The sequence below is a fragment of the Salvelinus namaycush genome, chromosome 33 (genome assembly GCF_016432855.1).
Source record: "Salvelinus namaycush isolate Seneca chromosome 33, SaNama_1.0, whole genome shotgun sequence".
Taxonomy (NCBI): domain Eukaryota; kingdom Metazoa; phylum Chordata; class Actinopteri; order Salmoniformes; family Salmonidae; genus Salvelinus; species Salvelinus namaycush.
Genome location: NC_052339.1, coordinates 26,468,333 through 26,488,332, shown reverse-complemented (window position 1 = coordinate 26,488,332; position 20,000 = coordinate 26,468,333). Strand labels below are relative to the sequence as shown.

General features: G+C 47.5%; 1 protein-coding gene across 3 annotated transcripts in view; it reads left to right on the top strand.

The window, feature by feature from the left end:
- LOC120028099 (receptor-type tyrosine-protein phosphatase mu-like) overlaps positions 1–20,000 on the top strand; it is a 305,294-nt gene that overhangs the window by 193,142 nt on the left and 92,152 nt on the right. For all 3 annotated transcript variants that reach the window (XM_038973267.1, XM_038973266.1, XM_038973265.1), the window contains exon 12: positions 17,794–18,070. In XM_038973267.1, the coding sequence (XP_038829195.1) occupies positions 17,794–18,070 (277 nt within the window). The remainder of the gene's footprint in view (positions 1–17,793; positions 18,071–20,000) is intronic.

Here is a 20,000-nt window from a genome sequence, read left to right as displayed (position 1 = left end):
TTTTTCTCCCCGACGACTGTCATTCTGTCACATTGGCTCGTCATTGTCATCTTAATTACAGTTAACGCCTCTTAATGACATCACAGGATTCGCTAATTAGCGCATTTAGGCAATTTTTTGTTGTTGACTGGTAGGGAGTCGCTAACAGATGAACGAGAGGATTTGGGACTAAAATGTCCTCTGGTTTGTATAACTCCTGATCCCAGCACAATGGCTCACCAGGAAATGAAGTAAAATCAAAGGCTGTACATTGGCGCGATATATGATTAATTGGGGAATAATTGTCATGATGACACTTATGATATTCTGATACTGTATATTGAAGAGCATGATCAACTGTCAATAAAGTGATATTTAGTTCTACTGCCATAATTACTATTAATATTCCCCATTTCTATCCTCCATCGTACTTAAAAGTATCCTAGGCATTGGTAACAGCACTCTCCCTGACATGCAGAGGGTTTCCTTCAAAGTGTACTTGTGTGTTCTCTGCTACCACGTGACATGTCGAAGGGACTAAATCATGTGTGCACTCTAACCAGCTGTGTTACTTGTATGTAGCAGTCTGTCACAAGAGACTAATAGAAAGGTGATGAACATATTCAGTCACGAGCCCCATATTCCTTCTATCAGGCTACAGTCAATATGGAGGGGGTGAGAAGAAACGTCAATATGGAGGGGGTGGGAAGAAACGTCAATATGGAGGGGGTGAGAAGAAACGTCAATATGGAGGGGGTGAGAAGAAACGTCAATATGGAGGGGGTGAGAAGAAACGTCAATATGGAGGGGGTGGGAAGAAACGTCAATATGGAGGGGGTGGGAAGAAACGTCAATATGGAGGGGGTGGGAAGAAACGTCAATATGGAGGGGGTGGGAAGAAACGTCAATATGGAGGGGGTGGGAAGAAACGTCAATATGGAGGGGGTGGGAAGAAACGTCAATATGGAGGGGGTGGGAAGAAACGTCAATATGGAGGGGGTGGGAAGAAACGTCAATATGGAGGGGGTGGGAAGAAACGTCAATATGGAGGGGGTGGGAAGAAACGTCAATATGGAGGGGGTGGGAAGAAACGTCAATATGGAGGGGGTGGGAAGAAACGTCAATATGGAGGGGGTGGGAAGAAACGTCAATATGGAGGGGGTGGGAAGAAACGTCAATATGGAGGGGGTGGGAAGAAACGTCAATATGGAGGGGGTGGGAAGAAACGTCAATATTGAGCGATTGGAGGAGTTGGGAAGAAACGTCAATATGTGGGGGTGGGAAAGAAACAAAGGAATGAAAGTCAAAAGGAGGATGAAAAGCAGAGCATTTGAAGGACTCCTCTTTTCCTCTCAGCATATTATGACGGGATGACAGCGGCATGCAACACTGTAGGTCCCATTACAGAGAGGGAGACAGCACGTGTCACTGTAGACGTTCAGACTGTCTTACCTAGAGTAGTGTGTTCCACAATAAGTGGCTGAAGAGGATCCCCGGTTGCTACAGCTTGTAGAGAACACATTCAATTAATGAGCTTCAGATCCATTCTGAATGCATCAATCAATTAATGAGCTTTCGATCCATTCTGAATGCGTCATTCAATTAATGAGCTTCAGATCCATTCTGAATGTGTCAATCAATTAATGAGCTTCAGATCCATTCTGAATGTGTCAATCAATTAATGAGCTTTAGATCCATTCTGAATGTGTCAATCAATTAATGAGCTTTAGATCCATTCTGAATGCGTCAATCAATTAATGAGCTTCAGATCCATTCTGAATGTGTCAATCAATTAATGAGCTTCAGATCCATTCTGAATGCGTCAATCAATTAATGAGCTTTAGATCCATTCTGAATGCGTCAATCAATTAATGAGCTTCAGATCCATTCTGAATGCGTCAATCAATTAATGAGCTTCAGATCCATTCTGAATGTGTCAATCAATTAATGAGCTTTAGATCCATTCTGAATGTGTCAATCAATTAATGAGCTTCAGATCCATTCTGAATGTGTCAATCAATTAATGAGCTTTAGATCCATTCTGAATGCGTCAATCAATTAATGAGCTTCAGATCCATTCTGAATGTGTCAATCAATTAATGAGCTTTAGATCCATTCTGAATGCGTCAATCAATTAATGAGCTTCAGATCCATTCTGAATGTGTCAATCAATTAATGAGCTTCAGATCCATTCTGAATGCGTCAATCAATTAATGAGCTTTAGATCCATTCTGAATGCGTCAATCAATTAATGAGCTTCAGATCCATTCTGAATGCGTCATTCAATTAATGAGCTTTAGATCCATTCTGAATGCGTCAATCAATTAATGAGCTTCAGATCCATTCTGAATGCGTCATTCAATTAATGAGCTTCAGATCCATTCTGAATGCGTCATTCAATTAATGAGCTTTAGATCCATTCTGAATGCGTCATTCAATTAATGAGCTTCAGATCCATTCTGAATGCGTCATTCAATTAATGAGCTTTAGATCCATTCTGAATGCGTCATTCAATTAATGAGCTTCAGATCCATTCTGAATGCGTCATTCAATTAATGAGCTTTAGATCCATTCTGAATGCGTCATTCAATTAATGAGCTTTAGATCCATTCGGAATGCGTCATTCAATTAATGAGCTTCAGATCCATTCTGAATGCGTCATTCAATTAATGAGCTTTAGATCCATTCTGAATGCGTCATTCAATTAATGAGCTTCAGATCCATTCTGAATGCGTCAATCAATTAATGAGCTTCAGATCCATTCTGAATGCGTCAATCAATTAATGAGCTTTAGATCCATTCTGAATGCGTCAATCAATTAATGAGCTTTAGATCCATTCTGAATGCATCATTCAATTAATGAGCTTCAGATCCATTCTGAATGCATCATTCAATTAATGAGCTTTAGATCCATTCTGAATGCATCATTCAATTAATGAGCTTCAGATCCATTCTGAATGCGTCAATCAATTAATGAGCTTTAGATCCATTCTGAATGCGTCAATCAATTAATGAGCTTTAGATCCATTCTGAATGCATCATTCAATTAATGAGCTTCAGATCCATTCTGAATGCGTCAATCAATTAATGAGCTTTAGATCCATTCTGAATGCGTCAATCAATTAATGAGCTTCAGATCCATTCTGAATGCGTCAATCAATTAATGAGCTTCAGATCCATTCTGAATGCGTCAATCAATTAATGAGCTTCAGATCCATTCTGAATGCGTCATTCAATTAATGAGCTTCAGATCCATTCTGAATGCGTCATCATATGCCACCGTTCTTCTTTGTAGGTATGATACATCTATTTTTAGTACTTTGTTTTAACATGATGTGAGGCGGTAGCGTTGGAATTGATGTGGTTCATTACACAATATACTGTGGAAGAACACGACTGGTTGCTCGCCATTATGTCCTCCCCGGGGATGGGATTTAGCCAGCCAGATTTGAATGTGAAATACCAGATGTTTTGCCTTGATACATTTCACAAAGAATGCAACCCGTCCAACTGATTGGATACGTTTGGTAAAAGCACTTGAATGACAAAAACACAACCTCTGCTTAACTTAAACACCAAATTACAGAAGGCTGGGCTATATTTGCCAGGCTTTGTCCTGAAAAACACACGCGTCATGTCGCATTTGGTGCATAAAGCCTTGTGAGGGACTGCATCATTGACAGGCAGGTGTTTGAAGGGCCGTCTGTCTGGCAGCGTTACATACGCGTGGCGCTACAATAGCAGCCTAACCAGGGGCAAGCTGCTTCTTTAAATGGATTACTGTCAGTCACGTTAGCACCCGCGCTAATGTGTCAAATCTGCTGCACCAGGGCGAGAACACACCACCCTACACACACAATCACACGCTCCTCATTCCTCCTCCTCACCTCCTGTGCCAAGGAAAGCATTTACCCAGTGCTGTAGAGAAAGATGCCCTGTGGCCTCCTAAACCCAGCGTTACCCCAGAGTCAAAGCACTTTCTTTCTGTCAACTGTTTCACTGAGGACAGAGCCATCAACACTCCAGAAAAGAGATGACTGAGTGACTGAGTGAGAGCATCTCTCCTCTATTTCTGGCCCAGATCCCTTGTTTCTCTCCTGGACTGTTCAGCTCTATCCACCCCCCAGAGGAGGTATCACATTACTGCTTCTCCTTCAGCTCTATCCACCCCCCAGGGGAGGTGTCACATTACTGCTTCTCCTTCAGCTCTATCCGTCCCCCAGGGGAGGTATCACATTACTGCTTCTCCTTCAGCTCTATCCGTCCCCCAGGGGAGGTATCACATTACTGCTTCTCCATCTGCTCTATCCACCCCCCAGGGGAGGTGTCACATTACTGCTTCTCCTTCCGCTCTATCCGTCCCCCAGGGGAGGTATCACATTACTGCTTCTCCTTCAGCTCTATCGGTCCCCCAGGGGAGGTATCACATTACTGCTTCTCCTTCAGCTCTATCCGTCCCCCAGGGGAGGTATCACGTTACTGCTTCTCCTTCAGCTCTATCCGTCCCCCAGGGGAGGTATCACATTACTGCTTCTCCTTCTGCTCTATCCACCCCCCAGGGGAGGTGTCACATTACTGCTTCTCCTTCAGCTCTATCCGTCCCCCAGGGGAGGTATCACGTTACTGCTTCTCCTTCAGCTCTATCCGTCCCCCAGGGGAGGTATCACATTACTGCTTCTCCTTCTGCTCTATCCACCCCCCAGGGGAGGTGTCACATTACTGCTTCTCCTTCAGCTCTATCCGTCCCCCAGGGGAGGTATCACATTACTGCTTCTCCTTCAGCTCTATCCGTCCCCCAGGGGAGGTATCACATTACTGCTTCTCCTTCAGCTCTATCCGTCCCCCAGGGGAGGTATCACATTACTGCTTCTCCTTCAGCTCTATCCACCCCCCAGGGGAGGTGTCACATTACTGCTTCTCCTTCAGCTCTATCCGTCCCCCAGGGGAGGTATCACATTACTGCTTCTCCTTCTGCTCTATCCACCCCCCAGGGGAGGTGTCACATTACTGCTTCTCCTTCAGCTCTATCCGTCCCCCAGGGGAGGTATCACATTACTGTTTCTCCTTCAGCTCTATCCGTCCCTCAGGGGAGGTATCACATTAATGCTTCTCCTTCAGCTCTCTCTGTCCCCCAGGGGAGGTATCACATTACTGCTTCTCCTTCAGCTCTATCCGTCCCTCAGGGGAGGTATCACATTACTGCCTCTCCTTCAGCTCTATCCACCCCCCAGGGGAGGTATCACATTACTGCTTCTCCTTCAGCTCTATCCGTCCCCCAGGGGAGGTATCACATTACTGCTTCTCCCCTCTTAGGCGAGTAACCCCTTTTTAAATGAATTCACAGAGGAAGCGTTTTGTGTGGTGCAGTGTTGTGACAAAAGTTTCCTGCGCTTGTCGTTTTTCCAGTGTACGCGGACAGGAAACGCAGTGATGAACCTCCTCAACAAGATACCCTGAAATTTAAGTGAAATTGAATCTGTGCCGCTTGGCCTCATTTGTGTAGGCCTGATCCTACTTTATGGCAGAGGGGATGTTTTTACATTTTTTATTTCACCTTCATTTAACCAGGTAAGCTAGTTGAGAACAAGTTCTCATTTACAACTTGACCTTGCCAAGATAAAGCAAAGCAGTGCGACACAAGCAACAACACAGTTACACATGGAATAAACAAGCGTACAGTCAATAACACAATAGAAATAAAAGAAAGTCTATATATAGTGTGTGCAAATGGCATGAGGAGGTAAGGCAATAAATAGGCCATAGTAGCGAAGTAATTCCAATTTAGCAAATTAACACTGGAGTAATAGATGAGCAGATGATGTGCAAGTAGGAATACTGGTGTGCAAAAGAGCAGAAAAATAAATAAAAACAATATGGAGATGAGGTAGGTAGATTGAGTGAGCTATTTACAGCTGCAGCGATCGGTTAGCTGCTCAGATAGCTGACGTTTAAAGTCAGTGAGAGAAATATAAGTCTCCAGCTTCAGCGATTTTTTTGCAATTCGTTCCAGTCATTGGCAGCAGAGAACTGGAAGGAAAGGCGGCCAAATAAGGTGTTGGCTTTGGGGATGACCAGTGAGATATACATGCTGGAGCGAGTGCTACGGGTGGGTGTTGTTATCGTGACCAGTGAGCTGATATAAGGTGGAGCTTTACCTAGCATAGACTTATAGATGACCTGGAGCCAGTGGGTCTGGCGACGAACATGTAGCGAAGGCCAGCCGACTAGAGCATACAGGTCGCAGTGGTGGGTGGTATATGGGGCTTTGGTGACAAAACGGATGGCACTGTGATGGACTGCATCCAGTTTGCTGAGTAGAGTGTTGGAAGCTATTTTGTAAATGACATTGCCGAAGTCAAGGATTGGTAGGATAGTCGGTTTTACGAGGGTATGTTTGGCGGCGTGAGTGAAGGAGGCTTTGTTGCGAAATAGGAAGACAAATCTAGATTTAATTTTGGATTGGAGATGTTTAATTTTATCGATGGCAGTTATGATATCGTTTAGTACCTTGATCGTGGCTGAGGTGCACCCGTGACCAGCTCGGAAACCGGATTGCACAGCGGAGAAGGTACAGTGGGATTCGAAATGATCAGTGATCTGTTTATTATCTTGGCTTTCGAAGACATCAGAAAGGCAGGGTAGGATGGATATAGGTCTATAACAGTTTGGGTCTAGAGTGTCACCCCCTTTGAAGAGGGGGATGACCGCGTCAGCTTTCCAATCTTTAGGGATCTCGGACGATACGAAAGAGAGGTTGAACAGACTGGTAATAGGGGTTGCAACAATTTTGGAGGATAATTTTAGGAAGAGAGGGTCCAGATTGTCTAGCCCAGCTGATTTGTACGGGTCCAGGTTTTGCAGCTCTTTCAGAACATATGCTATCTGGATTTAGGTGAAGGAGAAGCTGGGGAGGCTTGGGCAAGTAGCTGCGGGGGGTGCGGAGCTGTTGGCCAGGGTTGGGGTAGCCTGGAGGAAAGCATGGCCAGCCGTAGAGAAATGCTTATTGAAATTCTAGATTATCGTGGATTTATCGGTGGTGACCGTGTTACCTAGCCTCAGTGCAGTGGGCAGCTGGGAGGAGGTCCTCTTATTCTCCATGGACTTTACAGTGTCCCAAAACTTTTTGGAGTTAGAGCTACTGGATGCAAATTTCTGTTTGAAAAAGTTAGCCTTTGCTTTCCTGACTGACTGCGTGTATTGGTTCCTGACTTCCCTGAAAAGTTGCATATCGCGGGGACTATTCGATGCTAGTGCAGTCCACCACAGGATATTTTTGTGCTAGTCGAGGGCAGTCAAGTCTGGAGTGAACCAAGGGCTGTCTGTTCTTAGTTCTACATTTTTTGAAAGGGGCATGCTTATTTAAGATGGTGAGGAAAGCACTTTTAAAGAACGACCAGGCATCCTCGACTGACGGGATGAGGTCAATATCCTTCCAGGATACCCGGGCCAGGTCGATTAGAAAGGCCTGCTCGCAGAAGTGTTTTAGGGAGCGTTTGACAGTGATGAGGGGTGGTTGTTTGACCGCGGAACCATAGCGGATGCAGGCAATGAGGCAGTGATCGCTGAGATCCTGATTGAAAACAGCAGAGGTGTATATGACAGCGGACCCATAGCGGATGCAGGCAATGAGGCAGTGATCGCTGAGATCCTGATTGAAAACAGAGGTGTATTTGGAGGACATGTTTGTCAGGATGATATCTATGAGTGCCCATGTTTACGGATTTAGGGTTGTACCTGATAGGTTCCTTGATAATTTGTGTGAGATTGAGTGCATCTATCTTAGATTGTAGGACTGCCGGGGGGTGAAGCATATCCCAGTTTAGGTCACCTAACAGAACGAACTCTGAAGCTAGATGGGGGGCAATCAATTCACATATGGTGTCCAGGGCACAGCTGGGAGCTGAGGGGGGTCTATAACAAGCGGCAACAGTGAGAGACTTATTTCTGGAGAGATTAATTGTTTTAATTAGAAGCTCGAACTGTTTGGGCATAGACCTGGATAGTATGACAGAACTTTGCAAGCTATCTCTGGAGTAGATTGCAACTCATCCCCCTTTGGAAGTTCTGTCTTGACAGAAAATGTTGTAGTTGGGTATGGAAATCTCAGAATTTTTGGTGGCCTTCCTAAACCAGGATTCAGACACGGCAAGGACATCAGGGTTGGTGGAGTGTGCTAAAACAGTGAGTAAAACAAAAAAAGTCAACAAATGAGAGTTCCTGGGGACACGCATGGCCTTGGTTAACCTCCACATCACCCGAGGAACAGCGGAGGAGTAGGATGATGGTACGGCTAAAGGCTATCAAAACTGGTTGTCTAGTGCGTTGAGGACAGAATAAAAGGAACAGATTTTTGGGCATGTTAGAATAGCTTCAGGGCATAATGTACAGACGGGTATGGTGGGGTGCGGGTACAGTGGAGGTAAGCCCAGGCACTGAATGATAAGAGAGGTTGCATCTCTGGACATGATAGTTATGCTGGGTGAGGTCACCGCATGTGTGGGAGGTGGGACAAAGGAGGTATCTGAGGCATGTTGAGTGGGACTAGGGGCAGCGCAGTAAACTAAAACAATGATAACTATCCTAAACAACAGTGTACAAGGCATATTGACATTTGCGAGAGACATAAAGCGAGGCACAAAGCAATCACAGGTGTTGATTGGGAGAGCTAGCTAAGACAACAACGGGTAAGACAACAGCTAATCGGGTAAGACAACAACAGCTAATCAGCTAAGACAACAACAGTTAAAATGGCGATGAATGGGCAGAGACCGTCGATTAACAGATAAACAAAAAATTTACAAAATGGAGTTCCATGATTATTGAACAGTCCAGCAGGCATCAGCTATGTAGCCAAGTGATCATAGGGTCCAGTGAACAGCAATAGATGGAACAGGGAAGCCGCTGGGTAGTCGTTACTACGCTAGCACGCGGGAGACACGGTGTTTAAAGTTAGCAGGCCGGGGTAAGTAGAAGCGTCTGCTCCGACGTCCGGCAAAGGCCGGTTGAGGGCACAGCGGATGGCGTTACGTCGGCGGACCAGTCGTGGTGGTACGGCAGGGCGCCGTGTCGCCAAAGTGTCCGGGCCAGATGGCGAAAGAGGTATTGTAGTTGTAGTAATTTCATTTGCTAGCCGGGAGATGTGCCTGGCTCGTGGCTAACTGGTGCTAGCTTCGGAGAAGTGGCGTTAGCCACTCGGTAGCAGCGATGATCCGATGCAAAGGTCCAGAGCTTACAGCAAGGATCCGGTGGAGTAGTGGATTCTAGCCGTGTTGGGGTAGAGTCCGGGAGGCATCGGCTGTGTAGCCAAGTGATCACAGAGAGTTGCGCCTGGCTCAGGGCTAGCTTCGGTACTGGGTCACTTGATGGCAGCTAGCTAGCTGTGATGATCAGGAGTAGTGGTCCAGGGTTTACGGCAGGAATCCGGTGTTGTAGTGGAGAAAACAGTTCAATACTGGCAGGCTGGTGTCTGTGCAGAAGGTAAAGGCCGCTAGCAGTAACTAACAATGACTAAATAGCTAGTAGCTAATTAGCTGGTTAGCTTCTGATGGAGGTTCTTGGCTATAAGGTCTAAAAATAGCGGATCCGTGTCACATTGGGTGAGACGGGCTACCGGAAGGTATATTTAATTTAAAAATGGAAAAGAGATTGAAAATAAATTGAAATATATACAAAAAAGACTAAAAATACAAAAAGTACACGAGAGGACAACAAACCACGTCTGGACTGCTACGCTATCTTGGAAATAGGTGGATAAATAAGGGAGCGGGGCGATAGCTGGAGGCTACAGGGGGAGGAGTGCTGCTGATGCTGGCCTCAGGAGATGGGGGCCATGCGGTCCATCTACCCCTAAATCAGTTAGAGTGGAGGGGGCAGCACTGGACCACTGCCTGAGGGGAGATGAAAGTTTAGGTTCATCAATATAATGGTGACGTCACTGAGAAAAAGACCACACCACACTAGTCCCTCTCTTCTTCTCACCTTTCCTTCCCTCATCATAGTTTTCCCCTCCCCTTCTCTTTCCACATTAAAAATACATCTAGATAGGTCCCGGGTCACTATTGAGTCCATGCCAACGAGGAGGTTGTGTGTAATTGGTCTAGCATCACGTTGGGGCGCCACTCTGAAACGGAGCTTGCAGCACAAGGACCCCTAATTGGTGTCAGCTGAGGTTGCCCGACTGAAACAAGATCAAGAGTTTAGATTTTTTTGTCTCTAATGCCTCTTTCTCTCTCATGCTCGCTCTCTTTCATGCTCGCTCTCTCTCACTCGCTCTCTCTCACTCGCTCTCTCTCACTCGCTCTCTCTCGCTCGCTCTCATGCTCGCTCTCTCCCATGCTCGCTCTCTCCCATGCTCGCTCTCTCTCATTGCTCGCTCTCTCTCATTGCTCGCTCTCTCTCATGCTCGCTCTCTCCCATGCTCGCTCTCTCTCATTGCTCGTTCTCTCTCATGCTCGCTCTCTCTCATTGCTCGCTCTCTCTCATTGCTCGCTCTCTCTCATTGCTCGCTCTCTCTCATGCTCGCTCTCTCTCTTGCTCGCTCTCTCTCATGCTCGCTCGCTCATAGCTTACCAGTCTCTCTAAGTACACGGTCACATGTCTCTCCCTGAATTTATAATGGCTCTGAGAATGTTCAGTCTCTTAGCTGTCTCACCTTTGCGATTGGTTCCGAAACGGCTCCTGACTATGTAGTTGTTCTCCACATGTGTTAGTTCTTGGTTTTCTCTGTCCTGAGTGGAATGGATGAGAGGTTGTTGACTGTGTCTCCAGGCCATGTGGAGGAGGAGGAGGGAAGGCACATCCTGTCTGGGGGTGAGTTACATCACCTTAGGGAGGAGACAATACTCCTGACCTCTCCCCCAAACCTCCCTGACACTCCTGGACAAGTGAAGGCTAATTAGCCACTAAAGACCGTTCCCCAGCCCAAACTAATTTGAATTCCTCTCAAAGGTTTTGCTCTTTTCCCTGGGTAGCTACCGAGTGGACAGTTAACGCCACTTCTCCCTCTTTAAGTATCCTCATTGATTGTTGTGTATTGAATGTCGGAGAGTTAATTGAATGCTAAAAAGGACTATAACTACTATGGGATCTTTCCTAACTCCAAAGTAGGCTGTCTTTTTAGTTTTCAGTTGGTGTCTCTGTAGTTTAGTAGCTCGCTGTAAAGCTAAGGCCAGAGGAGACGGCGGCAAAAACCAATATGAAACCCGCAGTGAGATCATGGAGACACAGTTTTGCCATCAGCATTTTCCATCTCGCCTGAAGGAAAAATGATTATACTCATAACGTACCAATGTCTCATTTTAAATATGCAGCACTTCAATATGTATTTTTCACTATGATAAACCTGATGGTTATCCAATAAAGACTGGAGAAATAGAGGAGTTGCAGCCATTTTGTGCTGGAGTGATGCACATTTTTCTAGATTTTCTACCATTTATCTGGACATTTACCAGTACCCAGGGCACACCAGGAGAGAAAAATATTTAATTAAGTGGTATTGTTTTTCTCAAATTGATATCTAGACGTTGCAGGTATCCTTGGAGCAGCCATTTGTGCTGAGTTGTCTATTATTTTTTGAAGATGCATCGTTCTTCTCCGGTTCCAGCCCCCGAGCATCTGCTTTTCTCTCTACACTGGCTGTGCCCAGAAAGCAAATGCATTTTTCATCCCGGTAATTTGCAGAGAAAAGATCAACTTTTGACCTGTTGTCTGGTGGTAAACAGAATAGTGCTCTATCATAGCATTATCATAAATAGGCTCTTACCGCAAACAGTGTTTATTGGTTTATTCCCCTTGTTCCGTTCAGTGCTATAGAAAGTATTTCCCTCATTGGCTTTAGAATACAAATTAGGTTTCACCTACTATTTCTTAGCCTGTATTTTCTCCTGGAGGGATTAATTATTCCTATACTGTTAGCCTGGTTGAACAAGACTGAATGCTACTGTACACACACTGCATAGCGTTCAATCTGGTTTAGCCAGGCTAGAATGTACTGTATCTTCACAGGGAAATCTGTTGGTTACACCTCTAATAGGTAAGAACAATGGGAGGCATCTGTCCCAGAGGCACAGTCACCTGGGATAGGGAGGGAGGGAGGGAGGGAGGGAGGGAGGGAGGGAGGGAGGGAGGGAGGGAGGGAGGGAGGGAGGGAGGGAGGGAGGGAGGGATAAATCACAGCAATGACAGCCTCTTAAAGTAATGGCTGGCCTTTAAGAAGGCCCTAAATCTGAGACTAAATGTTCTCCTCACCTTTTCCTTCCCCCTCCTCATCTCCAACTCTCCCACCCAGTTCCCCTCCTCCTCCTCCTCCTCCTCCTCCTCCTCCTCCTCATCTCCAACTCTCCCACCCAGTTCCCCTCCTCCTCCTCCTACTCCTCTTCCTCCCTCTCCTCCTCATCTCCAACTCTCCCACCCAGTTCCCCTCCTCCTCCTCCTCCTCCTCCTCCTCCTCTCCTCCTCCTCATCTCCCACTCTCCCAACCAGCTGCTCTCCTCCTCCTCTCCCACTCTCCCACCCAGCTCCTCCTCTCCCACTCTCCCACCCAACTCCTCCCCCTCCTCTCCCACTCTCCCAACCAGCTCCTCTCCTCCTCCTCTCCCAACCAGCTCCTCTCCTCCTCATCTCCCACTCTCCCAACCAGCTGCTCTCCTCCTCATCTCCCACTCTCCCAACCAGCTGCTCTCCCACTCTCCCAACCAGCTGCTCTCCTCCTCCTCTCCCACTCTCCCACCCAGCTCCTCCTCCTCTCCCACTCTCCCACCCAGCTCCTCCTCCTCCTCCTCTCCCACTCTCCCACCCAGCTCCTCCTCCTCCTCCTCTCCCACTCTCCCACCCAGCTCCTCCCCTCCTCTCCCACTCTCCCAACCAGCTCCTCTCCTCCTCCTCTCCCACTCTCCCAACCAGCTCCTCTCCTCTCCTCCTCTCCCAACCAGCTCCTCTCCTTCTCCTCTCCCAACCAGCTCCTCTCCACCTCCTCTCCCACTCTCCCAACCAGCTCCTCTCCACCTCCTCTCCCACTCTCCCACCCAGCTCCTCTCCTCCTCCTCTCCCACTCTCCCAACCAGCTCCTCTCCTCCTCATCTCCCACTCTCCCAACCAGCTCCTCTCCTCCTCATCTCCCACTCTCCCAACCAGCTCCTCTCCTCCTCATCTCCCAACCAGCTGCTCTCCTCCTCCTCTCCTCCTCTCCCAACCAGCTCCTCTCCTCCTCCTCTCCCACTCTCCCAACCAGCTGCTCTCCTCCTCCTCTCCTCCTCTCCCAACCAGCTCCTCTCCTCCTCCTCCTCATCTCCCAACCAGCTCCTCTCCTCCTCCTCTCCCACTTTCCCAACCAGCTGCTCTCCTCCTCATCTCCCACTCTCCCAACCAGCTGCTCTCCTCCTCCTCTCCCACTCTCCCACCCAGCTCCTCTCCTCCTCCTCCTCATCTCCCACTCTCCCACCCAGCTGCTCTCCTCCTCAACGGCATGCTCCTCCTCTACTCTCTCTGTCTCTCTCGCTGTCTCTCTCTCTGTCTCTCTCTCTGTCTCTCTCTCTGTCTCTCTCTCTGTCTCTCTCTCTGTGTCTCTCTCTCTCTGTGTCTCTCTCTCTCTCTCTGTGTGTCTCTCTGTCTCTCTCTCTATCCCCTGCCCTTTGTTCCATGCCACATGGGTTCGTAATTAGTCCTCATATTTCTCGCCGGCCTCTTCGCCATCATAATTTGTTTTACACCAGATTTTATTGCTAAATGGCGCCACACGGTGAGGCTTCACGGAGGGGGGTAGAGGGGAAGTTATTGATTATTATCTACCAGTGAAAGGGTAGAAGGTAAGTTATTTATGCTGGGGAAGTTCTTCTTGTCTGTAATGAGTTAAATAGCTGAAAGAGCACCGAGAGACTTGCGTGTTCACAGGGACCCGATATTTCCCAGCAGTTTATGACAGATCTAATCTCCAATGGATGTGTGGAGCTGGGGGGAAATTGAATTGGCAAATATCGAATAGGGCTGACAAACTGTATCATTTCTAAGTCAAACATAATGTTTCTGGGTTTTACACTGGTGTGGGCGGTCTTGAATTTTGATTATGAAGAGGAGTCAGGAGTCGGGAGCTTTCTTGGTTCCTGTTTGAAAATGTATCTCTCATGGAGATTCTGCTCAGGTGAAAGCAGATGGTTTACTTCTTGGAAAGGTTGTAGGGCAGTTGAATTTGTCTTACGTTGTCTTTGCACCTCACTAGCCTTGAGTTCCACTTGGCTGTGCATGAGTAAAGGCGTACGAATGCTTCCCTGTCTAAACACTTTAGAAGAGTTTGTGCATATATTATGATTACATTTTGATGTTTTTGTTCATTTTGGACTTCGGTAAGGCATTTTTGGGTTGTTCTGGGACACAATATTTTTTTCTTGGGGAAAGCCAGTATACGCCCCTTCGTTGGTGATTGGTCAACAGTAGGGATTCTTCAGTAAAGTCTTTGTTGTCATTCAACGAGAGACGACTCGTTTTCATGCAATTTTGTCATTTAAAAATACTGCACAAATCACCTTGTTTAGATGTAAAATTGCGTGACTAAGATCTCATTGGCAAAAACGGCAAAATCAATGACAGATTGAGTTGTCTTGGATTAATTCTGACTATTTGGAGGAAGTGTGTACTGGCTGCGGCGTCTAAAATGGACACACTGTACTATTGCCGCTTTTTTTCGTTTTTCAAGCAAATGCCTTTTAAGGAAGTATGTGAGCTCACTCGTCCGACTTCGTCTAGACGCTGAACTGAAGAACACCTCGTCCGACTTCGTCTAGACGCTGAACTGAAGAACACCTCGTCCGACTTCGTCTAGACGCTGAACTGAAGAACACCTCGTCCGACTTCGTCTAGACGCTGAACTGAAGAACACCTCGTCCGACTTCGTCTAGACGCTGAACTGAAGAACACCTCGTCCGACTTCGTCTAGACGCTGAACTGAAGAACACCTCGTCCGACTTCGTCTAGACGCTGAACTGAAGAACACCTCGTCCGACTTCGTCTAGACGCTGAACTGAAGAACACCTCGTCCAACTTCGTCTAGACGCTGAACTGAAGAACACCTCGTCCGACTTCGTCTAGAAGCTGAACTGAAGAACACCTCGTCCGACTTCGTCTAGACGCTGAACTGAAGAACACCTCGTCCGACTTCGTCTAGACGCTGAACTGAAGAACACCTCGTCCGACTTCGTCTAGACGCTGAACTGAAGAACACCTCGTCCGACTTCGGCTAGACGCTGAACTGAAGAACACCTCGTCCGACTTCGGCTAGACGCTGAACTGAAGAACACCTCGTCCGACTTCGGCTAGACGCTGAACTGAAGAACACCTCGTCCGACTTCGTCTAGACGCTGAACTGAAGAACACCTCGTCCGACTTCGGCTAGACGCTGAACTGAAGAACACCTCGTCCGACTTCGGCTAGACGCTGAACTGAAGAACACCTCGTCCGACTTCGTCTAGACGCTGAACTGAAGAACACCTTAACACTCACAACAAACGGCCTTAAATGTAGGTTTCAGTTGTAGAAAGGCCTTAGTGACAAAAGTGTTCAGAGGAGATATGAAACATACAGCAGATGCTCTCCTGTACACTAGACTAGAGCAACCAAGTAAAACCCGGTTTCATTATGTAATATTATAAACCACATGGTTGATTATGCAAAATTAGATGAGTTAAGATTGTTGATTTGGTTTTAATGATAGTTTGTGGCTGATAGTTTCAGATATCCTGATTAGCCTTAAGATTTTGTGATTAAATTAGCAGTTGTCACATTAACCTTCTTGGGTTCATTTATACATAACACTCTCAATTGAATAAAGGATCATTTTGAGCTAATTACAGCAATTATAATGTCGTTCTAATGTGGGAGTGTCACTGAGAGGACTGTTATCAAACAGCAATATTCATTCTCATCTTTGATATTCATACCTGTCTTTAATAATGTTCAATAGTAGTTTGCCTCAATGCAAACTCCCATATCGGTCTGTCTCTGTCTCTCTCTGTCTCTCTCTCTCTCTGTCTCTCTCTCTCGGTCTCTCTCTCTCGGTCTCTCTCTGTTCTTTCTCTCTCTCTCGGTCTCTCTCTGTTCTCTCTTTCGGTCTCTCTCTGTCTCTCTCTCTCTCCCTCCCTACTGCGATGCCACCCTGCCTGCCAATATTCCCATCTATAGCATTGGAAAAAGGCTATGGCTTTGGACTAGGGCCCACTTAATCCCCCACCCAATCCCTATCCAGTTCCTATTAATATTGCCTATTGCCTCTGCCGCTTCCCAAGGCTTTCTACCCAGGAAGCCTGGTTCATGGTTGGTTGTTGATCTCTCTTCTTATAATACACTTAACTCCCAAGCCTGACATGGAATAGGGGGCTATCACGATAGTAGGAACCTTTTTCATGTCATTATTATTTGCGGCACACTTAGAGCGGTGCTCTAATCCCCAGCCGGCGTCAGGATTTCTAGCGCCTAATATCCTGGCAGAGAGCGACACAGAGAGTCGGGAATGCTTCTACAGTTCCCCCTATTTTATTTCCTGCCATTTTAAATCCCTCCACATAGATGAGATATTACCCACCTGACAGCTATCGCTATGACGTCTGTAAATGAGATGGCGCTCTACTTCTTGGGGCGGCGGGCTACGAGGCTGCAGGCTTTCATGACTTTATTAAAGCTGTCTGTTTCAGTCAGAGAGCGAGGAAAGGGTTGACTAGACACCCGGGTCAATACTAAATTGTCACCACCTCAGCCAACGTCCAGTGCGATAGTCTCTCTCATCCAATTGCTATCAGATTAGCAAGTCTACATGCTTATTTATACGGGTAATTCATTCACTGCTCACCGCTTTAGTGAAGTAGGAGTTTTGCTTATGTTCAGTACAGTATCCTCAGATCCTCAAAGTTCTACAGCTGCACCATCGAGAGCATTTTGACTGGTTGCATCACCGCTTGATATGACATCTTCTTGGCATCCGACCGGAAAGTGCAACAGAGGGTAGTGCGTACGGCCCAGTACATCACTGGGGCCAAGCTTCCTGCCATTCAGGACCTATATACCAGGCGGTGTCAAAGGCCCTAAAAATTGTCAGACTCTAGCCACCCAAGTCATAGACTGTTCAATCTGCTACCGCACGGCAAGCGGTACTGATGCACACAAGCTGAGGATTGTATGCTTTTAAAATAAAGGGTAGACTGCATGACTTGAAATCGCTGGTAGCTTGACAAGTGTATTCTGTCAAGATACACAAACTGTAACGCATCAGATATGCTTTCTGAAGAATTAGTGAAAATGTGTATCGGTCATTGGCAATTACTATTTCCTATGTTTCTCCGTCTAGCTCATTCATTTACAATGATGGGTTAAAATGCAACCCTAGGAACATGTAATATGCTGTGATTTCTTTGATTCTTTCACATTTTAATTGATAAGTTGTTGAACGATCAAAAGAACTCTTTGCACAGTTCTCCTTGGTACACATAGTGGATGAACAAATGTTAACATCTCTCTCTGAATCAGAGCGGTGCGGCGGGCTGCCTTAATTAACATCCACGTCTTCGGCGCCTGGGGAACAGTGGGTTAACTGCCTTGCTCAGGGGCAGAACGACAGCTTGGAGATTCGATCCAGCAACCTTTCGGTTACTGGCCCAACGCTCTAACCACTAGGCTACCTGCCGCCCCATTAGACTCCTGTTACACATTTCAAGTCCTATTATGATTCACTGACTCATGCTTCTTTCCAGCAAGCAGAGGAAGATGCAGCAGAAATATTGCAGAAATAAATTTGATTGAACGATTACTAGGTCTTCCTCTCCTGTCTCCCTGCAGTAAGTACCAGGTGGTGGTGGTGGAGGAAGAGCGCCCCCGGCGGGCGCGGAGGGCGGTAGAGATCCTGCGCTGCTACCCGGTGCCCATCCACTTCCAGAACACCACCGTGCTCAACTCCCAGTACTACTTCACAGCTGAGCTGCCCATGGGCGACATCAAGACCCCCGTACCCTTCTGCATCGGAGACAACCGCACCTACAACGGCTACTGGAACGCCCCCCTTCTCCCACACAAGAGCTACAGCGTCTACTACCAGGCCATCAGCACGGCCAATGGGGTGAGTGAGCAGGGGGATGTTGGGGTGGGGATTGGCCGCCGGGACTTCATGTCAGTCATGACTCGTTCACACCCAATATAGGAGATTGAATGTGAAACTGATTGGAGACTTTTTACTGTGTCATGTTTTCTATGTCTTTACAAAAGCCCAAATTTGAAGTAATTTCCTCATATTGTTAATATCCTATAATGCACCACTTACTCCAAATCATTCATTGTTTACAGGAAATGGCCCCTTATTTAAAAGGACATTCCTGTTGATGTGGCATTATGGATTGGTATTTGTGAGTGGGTTATTTCTATGTCGTCTTCCTATTGGCCCAACCCTGACTGCCAGTGTTACCATGCTACAGTCCAACCCACCTTACCTCTCATTTCCTGTCTCCTACCAACTCTGACACCCAAGACTTCTGCAGTGAAAACAGACAGTACAGTCTCAATCTCAACAGTCAGCTAGAGTCTATCTCATCACTGAGTTGAATCACTTCCCTGTTCACAGGGAACGGAGAGCAAGGCAAACTGGATGCAGAAAATTGTGATAAATGAACAGCCACAACAAGACTCTCCTTCAGGGCCTATTTGACAACCATTCCAGCGTCCTAATGGTCAATAACCCAGTATTACAACCCCATTAACCCTCTTCTCCTAACCACTCTAATGTACTGTCAGTGGGAGTACAGGCCAGCACACCAAGAGACAAAACACCACTTTTATCAATGTCCTGCTGCTCGGATTGTATAAAAGTTCACCCATTCACAAATGCATTATTAACACTTTGGCTTAATTGATGTTTTTTTAAACACCTCCCCCTTTTCTAAATGCAAATAAATTAGCCCTAATGAAAAGCCCATCCTCCTCTCCTCAGCCTTCCTCCTCTCTTCTGCTGTCCTCATCTCCTCTGCTGTCCTCCTCTCCTCTGCTGTCCTCCTCTCCTCTGCTGTCCTTCTCTCCTCCTCTCCTCAGCCTTCCTCCTCTCCTCAGCCTTCCTCCCCTCCTCAGCCTTCCTCCCCTCCTCAGCCTTCCTCCTCTCCTCAGCCTTCCTCCTCTCCTCAGCCTTCCTCCTCTCCTCAGCCTTCCTCCTCTCCCCAGCCTTCCTCCTCTCCTCTCCTCATCTCCTCATCTCCTCAGCCTTCCTCCTCTCCTCAGCCTTCCTCCTCTCCTCTCCTCATCTCCTCATCTCCTCATCTCCTCAGCCTTCCTCCTCTCCTCAGCCTTCCTCCTCTCCTCTGCTGTCCTCCTCTCTGCTGTCCTCCCCTCCTCTGCTGTCCTCCTCTCTTCTGCTGTCCTCCCCTCCTCTGCTGTCCTCCCCTCCTCTGCTGTCCTCCTCTCCTCAGCCTTCCTCCTCTCCTCATCTCCTCATCTCCTCAGCCTTCCTCCTCTCCTCAGCCTTCCTCCTCTCCTCTCCTCATCTCCTCATCTCCTCAGCCTTCCTCCTCTCCTCAGCCTTCCTCCTCTCCTCTGCTGTCCTCCTCTCTGCTGTCCTCCCCTCCTCTGCTGTCCTCCCCTCCTCTGCTGTCCTCCCCTCCTCTGCTGTCCTCCCCTCCTCTGCTGTCCTCCTCTCTTCTGCTGTCCTCCTCTCTTCTGCTGTCCTCCTCTCTTCTGCTGTCCTCCTCTCTTCTGCTGTCCTCCTCTCCTCTGCTGTCCTCCTCTCCTCTGCTGTCCTTCTCTCCTCTGCTGTCCTTCTCTCCTCAGCTGTCCTCCCTTCCTCCGCTGTCCTCCCCTCCTCTGCTGTCCTCCCCTCCTCTGCTGTCCTCCCCTCTGCTGTCCTCCCCTCCTCTGCTGTCCTCCCCTCCTCTGCTGTCCTCCCCTCCTCTGCTGTCCTCCCCTCCTCTGCTGTCCTCCCTTCCTCTCCTCCTCTCCTCTGCTGTCCTCCCCTCCTCTGCTGTCCTCCCCTCCTCCGCTGTCCTCCCCTCCTCCGCTGTCCTCCCCTC